Source organism: Balaenoptera ricei, chromosome 14, assembly GCF_028023285.1.
Source record: "Balaenoptera ricei isolate mBalRic1 chromosome 14, mBalRic1.hap2, whole genome shotgun sequence".
Classification (NCBI taxonomy): domain Eukaryota; kingdom Metazoa; phylum Chordata; class Mammalia; order Artiodactyla; family Balaenopteridae; genus Balaenoptera; species Balaenoptera ricei.
The window spans coordinates 25,366,999-25,375,965 of record NC_082652.1 but is presented as its reverse complement, the minus strand read 5'-3'; the positions used below and the strand labels follow the sequence as shown (position 1 = coordinate 25,375,965).

Below are 8,967 nucleotides of genomic sequence, written 5' to 3'. Positions count from 1 at the left end.
GCCCCGCGGCATGGGGGATCTTAGTTCCCCAACTGGGGATCGAACTCGTGTCCCTGGCATTGGAAGGTGTATTCTTAACCACTGGACCACCAGGGAAGTCCCTGATCAATGATTTTTGTTAAGAGCTTCATGGATTTAATGGTGGTTTGGATTTATAAGGTCCAAGGCCAGGACAACTGATATTTATCCAATATCATCCCCAACAGAGAAACATAGTGGGAAAGGCATTTGAAGTCGTGGGGTTAAACTGGAGAAAGTAGCAGGTGAAGGGTCTGAAGGCCACGTCCTTACTGAGGAGGGTCTCCTGGGCCTGGAGATCAGGAGCTTCTCAAGAGCTCAAGAGAAACAGAGCAGCTCAGCTCGCTTAAGCCTTCAGGATCAGGGACAGAGCAGAGACTCTGGACCAGGGGCAGGAGGCCTGCAGGGAGCAGTTGGAGGACCAGCGGGCCTCCCAGTCACAGGTGCTGGATGTCCACTTCCCTGTCATCCCACCAACCACGCAAGGGATAGTTCGTAGCTGGGCACCCGGTGATTCTGTTTGCACTGGTGCCCAGTCCAACTCATACTGCTCACCCCACGACAGGCCAATGAATGGAGAGACGAGGTCTTGGGACCAGGAATAATGACTTTCCTTGGAAAGCCAGCAGACAGAGGAGATGGCGGTCTAGTGTCCCAAAGACATTTACCCAAGTTAAAATTCAGGCTTCTTTTAAACTGAAAGGGGAGAGAGTGTGGCTGCTTCTTGCAAACTTCTTGGTGGAGACCAGACCCCGGAGGCGATGCGATGACCCTTTGTTTGTGCAGCTGTCCACGCAGGTCCGGTCAGGATGTTCCTGGAAACCTCCAACAAGACAAAGGTTATTCTCGGTTCTGCACCTTTCTGTATATATATGAATGAAGAGTGTTAGACCTTGACCTCCCATGTCAAGCCTGGGGGGCAGAGCCCTGACAAAGGGCTATTCTGCATATTTTAGGCCGCAGGTGGCATTCCTTTTCAAGATGCAGAGCCAGCCTGACTAAGCTCAGGCCACAGAGCACAGACCTTGGAGCTAAAGGACCAGATCCAGCATGGAGCTGTGTTTGTTCTTATCTGTGACATCTGCTCCCTGTGTCCAGCTCTGTCAGAAGGGAGACAGAGCTCCCTCCTCCAAACACCTGATCACTAGAGGAACGAATTTCTATTTCCCACTCCCACTGGACCCAGGAATTTCTGTCAGATGTCCCAGGTCTGAGTCGTGGGGAGTGGAGACAATGTGGACGATATCTCTGAGGTGACAGGCCCTGTGACTCTGGGCTGGGACAGGAGCCTTGTGAGCAGAGGTCCCACCTGGGTGGGAGTGTCAGGGGTGGTGACTGAGTGACAGTCCAGCCCGGACAGCACAGGGTGCGGGGGCTGTGCCTCATGTCCCCACGGGCCTGAAGCACAGCTCCGAGGCCGCCGTCCCAGAATAATTGTCCCAACCAGCCTCAGGCACCGTCTGAACCCCAGAGACTGTCCAGGGGGGTGAGTGGCCGACAGGGAGCAGAGACTCGCCCTGGGATCCTGAGGGTCAGACTCATCCCAGCAGAGAAGGGGGTCTGGCATCCTGGCCATCCCTGACCCAGGACCCAGTTCTGTCACTGTCACTGGTGTGCTCTGCGGAGGGACATCCTGCCTCCTGGGGAGCCTGACTCTGAGGACGGCTGGGTGAGCACAGACTGACCCCTGATTCCTGGAGGGACAGAGAAGCCTGGAACCTGCAGAGTCCAGGACAGTGTGTGTGTGTGTGTGTGTGACAGAGGCTGTGCCCGTGTGTCCTCAAGAAGCCATTCCCTCAAAGTCCACCCTGAGCCCCAGTGGCCCCTGTCCCTCTTGTGGCTTCTCCACCACTGAGGTTGCTTCTCCAAGCAAACCCATCCCTGGGGTGGCTTCTTGGTACGAGCCTCCAGGCTCCGGGGCTGGGGCTGAGGAAGGCCGTGGGCAGGAAGCCACGTCCCTGGAGCAGGATCTCCTTCAGATGGAAGGAGGAATCAGGGTGACACTTCTGTTAGCAACTCCACAGAACAGAAGCCCGGGTCACGTGGAGTGGAGACGCCTGTCCCCTGTCCTCCCTGCAGGACTGGGAAGGACGGAGCCCTGACACCACAGCTGTGGGTCTGCAGGCCCAGGAAGCACAGGGCAGTGGGGGCCACAGCCCCATCTTCCTGCACCCTCACCAGAGCCGAGGCTCGTAGGCCCTGCTGGGTCCAGGTGTCTGCAGCTGGGGGGACCAGAGGAGATTGTCTAGTTTGATTTTGGAAAAGAGAGGAGGATTCGGACTTTAGGGACCTGAGGAAAATATTTCTGCAGTTGAGGTGCTTTCGGAGAATTCATAGAAACATCACCTGGGGCAGAAGAAAACACAGCCCGTCTTGAGACATGGAGCCAGGGCTTCCTCTGCTAAATCCTCAGGACTCACCTCGTGTGGGGTCTCAGTTAATTCTGAAGGAAGAAATAATCCATAGCTTCCCCACGCAATTACTCAGAGGCTGGATGACCCCTGAGTTTTAGGAAAATGCAGCCCTGTTTACAGCACAGTAAAGAGGTTGAGGAGGGAGGAGGGAGCAGAAAGCAGAGCTCGTGTCAGTATTTGAGCTGTGGGGACATCTGTACAGCCCAGGACTCACAATCTGTGGGATGAGATGAAGGAAATGAGGAGGGACGTGGCTGTGCTGGGAGCATTTCTGGGTCAGACACAGCACCTCCTCTGGTGAATTTACTCCAGACGCTGAAGGAGGGGCAGGTGGGCTCTGTCCTCACCTGTGCGGGTTCCTGGGACACCTGCGCTGTCTCGGGTCACAGGCACGACCCTGTGTTTCTCCTCCCTCCATTCACAGAGATCTCGGTGCAGAGAAGCCTCCCTTGCAGATCCCTCCACAGAAGCTTCTCACTGAAAAGAGGCTCAGAGCCAAGGTCTGTGGGCCCAGGGGTTTTTGTCTCACTTCCTCCTCATCTGAGACACTGTGGGAATGATAGCTGCTCCCACTGCTATGACCTACACCACAGGAATAGTCGTCCTCGTCCTCGGGCTGCAGCCCAGAGATGAGCAGGAGCCCTGCATTGGCCGAGGCATCTTTGGATCCAGAGAAGCGGCTGGGGATCCCGGAGCCCTGGTGCTTATCAGAGTCTGACCTGAACCTCAGGAGGTACCGGGGAGGGTTCCCTGGCTTCTGCCGGTACCAGTATATAGTATAGCTGGCAACACTGTACCCACTGCTCAGGGTGCAGGTGAGTCTGGCTGATGCTCCCAGAGATGTAGAGAGCGAGGGCGGCTGAGTCAGCACAGGCTGGGAGAGGGAACCTGCAGACACAGACACAGGTGGGAGATGGGGCAGGAGCTGGAGGAAAGATTCCAGGAGTCTGAGCCATAGGGGCTGATGCAGGCTGGGGACTGAGACCTGGTCCCCGGGGCTGGTCCCTCCCTGTGCAGTGAGACAGGAGCACGAGCAGGAGAGGAGTCCAGGCCATGGTGCTCACAGACCCCTGGTCCCCACAGTGGGGCTGGGCTGCCCCAGGCCTCCTTTTCTCCCCCAGCCTCTGCCAGAGGAGGGGCTCCCATGCAAATGGGTGTCCACCCAGGGCCCGCCCAGCCCCTCCCTGAGCCCTGGTGCTGGAGCTCAGCTCACAGCCCAGACTCAAGGGGATGGAGGGCGGCTTCCCCCTTGGGACCCCCTGGGAGGAAGCACCTGCTGAGACCACGCAGGTCCCTGCTCAGGGGCCTCTGCCAGCCAGAGAGGACACACTGCTGAGTCCCCACCAGAGAGCACAGGCCCCGCCCCCAGGCCCAGCTCCTGGAGTGAAAGGTCCTCCCTGAGCAGCTGTGCAGGGACCCCAGGGCAGTCCCATGGCGCCCCCTGCGGGTCACAGAGCACAACTTCACGGTGACCTGAGGACCTGTGGGCTCAGCAGGTTCTGCAGCTCACCCGGTCCCTGTCTCCTTTCACACATCCAGGGTGGTTCCCAGTTCCTGGGATTCCCACACAGTGTACATTGATTTTTGTTTGTCTGTTTGTTCTGTGTGGTTTCTATAGTAGACTCACAATCTTTAAATTATTTTTGCTGTATGTATGTGTCACTACCTAGTCATGTATATCCCTCTTCATTTTTGTTCATATGTAAAATGTCCTAGGCTATTCCTGGATTTAAATTTTTTCACACAAATGTTAGAAAAAAGGTCTCATTTCTCCAAAATTCTGACAGGTATTTTTTAAAATAAATAGAAACTATTGATAAGCTAAATAAGCATAATTTTCAGATTTCTTCATTGCAATCCATCCTGAGCATCAGTGGATCTGTTTCTACATGTATGCAAGTCTTGTTTTATCCCCTGTATGGAATGTTCATCTTTCCTGGGATGTCTGTATGTTTTCTTCGTCAGGAGGTTGTCGGAGTCCGTGTAGACCGAGTGGTTACTGACAGCGGTCTTGCGTGGGGGAGGTGAAGGGCATCCAAGCTGCGTCCAAGTCCTGGTTCCCAGGGGAGCAGCCTCTGCTGAGGCATCAGGGAGTCGCCTGCTGGGCTGGTGTTTTCCTGAAGTGGTGACAGGGAGAGTCGTGCTCAGAGGGGAGGCTCCAGAACAGCCCTGTGGAAGGTGTGAGCCTGAAGTTGCAGTACCCCCCAGGCAGATCCCAGAACACTCCTGCCTAGTGGTCCTCACATGGGAGGGGGCCTCATGCCGCCCATTCCCTCGTCTCTGAGAGCGATTCTGTCCCTGAACAAGGGCTTTCTGCTGAGTCCAGGGGAACAGGCTGAGTGTGTGATTTCAGCACTGACTCATTTTAAAGGTTCTTAAAGTCAGTGATCCACGGGGAGGACCTCAGAGCCTCCTACAGAGCATGAAAAGGGGCTCAGCATCAGGGGGTCATTAGGGAAATGCAAACTACAATGACATATTGCTTCACCCAGACTAGAAGGGCTGTAAAATAAAGTGAGAGATAATAACAGTTGCTGGTGAAGACGGGGAGAAATTGGAACCCACATACATTGCTGGTAGAGATGCAAACCAGGGCAGCCGTGTTGGAAAACATCGGACAGTTCCTCAAATCTCAAAATATACTGTTAGCATAGTTACCATAAGACTCAGCTATGCCACTCCTAAGTATCTACCCAAGAGAAGTGAAAGCATACTTCCACCAAAAACAAAACAACACCTAACTACTTGTACACAAATATTTCTGGCAGCATTTTGCATAATAGCCAAGAGAAGAAACAAAAACAACTCAAATGTCCCTGAAGGGTAAACAAACGGTGGTCAGCTCATACAATGGAGTATTATTTGGCAATAAAAAATGGATATTGACCCACACGGATGGAACTTCAAAATGTTATGCAAAAGAATTAACTGAACTAAGACAGTCACAAAGGACACCTATTTTCTGGTTCCATCTATATGAAATGTCCAGAATAGGCAAATCTGTAAAGACAGAAAGTGGAGCAGTGGTTCCCTAGGACTGAGCAGAGGTGTGATGAGGTGTGATCACGAATGGGTGGGGACGTTCTCTGAGGAATGTGGGCAGCTTCTAAAATTAGAATATGGTGATCCGGGACTTCCTTGGTGGTCCAAAGATTAGGACTCTGAGCTTCCACTGCAGGGGGCACGGGTTCAGTCCCTGCTTTGGGAACTGAGATCCTGCATGCCGCGCTGCAAGACCAAAAAAAAGAATATATAATATAGTGATAGTTACACAACCCTGTGAATATGCTAAACACCCTTGTGCTGTGCACATTAAACCAGTGAACCTGTTGGCATGCGCAGTATATCTCAATGAAACTATGATGAAAACAGTCTGAGAAGAAGCCTGTGTCACTGACCCTTTAAAGTGGGTGGGTGCTGGACAGTCAGACCCTCACACTGTAAGGTGGGCCACAGTCACCCTCCTTATTTGTCACAGGCAGTCACGGGGGTGATCACGGGGAGAGGGGGTGGGTTTTTGTCTCAGTTCCCCGTGGGTCAGATGCGCTGTGTTACCACTGATGCTGTCATCCCACGTTGAACAGTAATAATCAGCCTTGTCCTCAGGCTGGAGCCCCGAGATGGTCAGAGAGGCCGTGTTGACAGACGTGGAGCCAGAGAACCGGTCTGGGATCCCTGAGGGCAGAGAACCTGTGAGCATCGCGGTTTTGGGGGCCCCGTGAGAAATCTGTTGGTACCAGTTAACGGTATTAGCTCCAACATTGTTGCCGTTTCTGGTGCAGGAGAGGGTGACCTCCTGTCCCACAGAACCTGACACGGAGCCTTCCTGCGTCAGCCTGGACTGCGCCCAGGACCCTGGAACAGAGGAGGGGACACACAGAGAAGTGAGTCTGGGCCATTGTCCACAGCATGTTCTCCACAGGAAGGAATAAAGCGGCCCAGGTGTCCCCGAATCCTTTCTCCCACCTTCCACCGCCTCTCACCTGTGCAGTGAGCGAGGAGGCCGAGGAGGAGAAGGGTCCAGGCCATGGTGGAGACGCCCCAGCTCTGCTTCTGAGCCCACAGGGGACCTGCACAGAGTCTCTCTTACCTTGTCCCTCATGGGAGAGCAGAGGACCCCTCCATGCAAATGACCCCTCCCCCGGTGACCCTGGCCCTAAATTGGGTGAGAGCTGAGCACGGGGTGGGGCTGGGGAGCCTCCCCTGGGCCCTGGGTGGACCCAGGCTGGACCGATGAACACAGAGCAGAGGGCACAAGGCAGGGCTCCAGGGCCTGGATTCCCAGCTGAGAGTCCCCCCACAGACCCTCAGGGACAGGCGCACAGCGTCCCCTGCGGTCCACACCCAGGCTCCCTTAGGACTGGGATGGACATTCCCGAGCTGAGCCCAGCGGGTGAGACCGCCTTTAGCCCCGCCTCACACACCCCGGTCTCCACCCAAACTAACTGGATCTTGCCACCACCTTCTCCTCCCAGGATGAGACCCACAGACCCATCTCCCTGACTTGTGCGTTTTATCCCCGTTGCAGCTGGAGAGTTAGTGTAGAAACGCCAACGGGAGCGTGTTACCCCCGCCTTACAGTCCGACAATGACCCTACGTCCCCTGAGGTCACTACAATGGTCTGGTCTCTACCTGCCTCTCCTGCTCTCTGGCCACTTTCCAAGGAGCTCCTCCTAGGAGCCTTCCCTACCCCAGCAACCCACAGCACAGGCTAAAAGCAACTGTTCTCAGTTACTTGAATGGCCAATATCTTCTTCTTTGAATTCTTACCTCTTACACGCCCTCCCTCCTACTTCTACCATCTCATCTGTCTCAGTACTTCGGGATTTTGAAAATCCCAAATGAGATGCAGCTCCTGTTGATTAGGCCTCTTTGGACCAACTCTAACCCCCCACCCTACCCCGCCGCCTCACTCTTTAGTTTTTCACCTCTTCCGGGGCTGGAAACCATGAGCAGGGTTAGAGCTGTAAATACACAGTTGACATAATTTTGGTCTGGGTTTTAATTACAAAGAGATGTGTAATTCCTTCAGATAAAAATCCAGTTCTTTAGAGCATTCCCACATATTCCTCCTACTCCTCCCCACATTTCCACCATTTTAACATCTTGCATTGGTTTCGGGCAACTGGTAAAACTGCATAAACCAATACTGATACATTATTATCAACTAAACTCCATTGGAGTTCGCTCTTGGTGTCACACAGTTTTATGGGTTTTACCAAGTGCGTAATGTCACCTACCCACTGTCCCAATAACATACAGAATATTTTCGCTGCGCTAAACATCCGTTTTGCTCCACCTGTTCAGCCCTCTTTTCCTATCCCCGAACTCCTGGCAACTCTAGATCATTTTATTGTCTCTAGACAGTAAATGTGCCTTTTCCATAGTATCATATTGTTGGAATCACACAGTAACTGTATATTACTTTTTACAGATTTAGCTTCTTTCACTTAGTAATATGCATTTACTTTTTGTATCGCCCTTTCTTTTTGTGACCCAATAGCTCATTTATTTTTAATCACTGAATAATGCCCCATTGGGTGGATGTACCACAGTTTATCCATTCAGCTATTGGAGGCCATTTTGCTTGATTCCAGATTGTAACAACTATGAATAAAGCTGCTATAAACATTTGTGTGCAGCTTCTTGTGTGGACACACCTTTTCAACTCATGTAGATAAACACCTAATTCAACTGCTGGATCGTACAGTGAGAGTATGCTTAGCTTTCTAAAACTCTCCTCGTCTGTCTTCCATAGTTGGCCAACACCATTTTCCATGACTACCAGAAATGAATGAGAGTTACTAAATGACTAGTTTAGCTCTATTACTAGTTTAGTCCATGTGCTATACAGGGTCTCTCCACTCTGCCAGGTTAAAACTCAGGCATCCTACACATTTTTTAATAAAATTCCTAAAGTCTATTCTAGTTACTCACTTGGCTTCCATAAGCCATCTACGCCACCACATCTCTGCTCTTTTCTCAGACCTGGACAGTGGCTCTCTGATGCTGCAAAGTTTTCATTCAGGAAATTCTCATCGTGCATAAGCACCTGCAGAGATGAGTGCAATAGCTCTCCCCACAGAGCGCTAGCCCAATTCAATTTGCATTATATTGGCATCTTTCTCATGTCCTATAAAGATGATCATGTAATTTGAATTATAACTAAGTGTAACTTGTAATATGTCACCTACCTTATCATTCTCAGCAGATAAATTATTCTACCATCCAGAAGTGAAATTTCTGGAAAAGCATTTTGAAGACCTATTACACATGTTCAACTATAATATGATAAATAACTCATCCCTGTTTACCCTGGATGTTCCTGGTTTCACCACTGGAAGTCCCATGTTCCAGGACACTCTTCAGTCCTGAGTAATGAGGGTGGATCTTCCCTCTAAGTTAAACTTACAGTTTTTGAATTTGATAAACAGTTATTATTTTTGAAAAGATTTTCTGTACACAAGATGATAATCAATAATTATTCATACAAAATATAAATTTTAAAATTTTATTAGGACTTACATTCCAGAA

The 8,967-nt window shown here is 51.4% G+C and overlaps 1 gene segment (V, D, J or C); it reads right to left on the bottom strand.

The window, feature by feature from the left end:
• Window positions 1-364: 364 nt before the first annotated feature.
• On the bottom strand, window positions 365-6,461 carry LOC132348088 (immunoglobulin lambda variable 5-39-like). The segment is given in 3 exon segments: window positions 365-631; window positions 2,962-3,320; window positions 6,416-6,461. Coding segments are annotated over 3 exon segments (672 nt in total).
• Window positions 6,462-8,967: the final 2,506 nt, after the last annotated feature.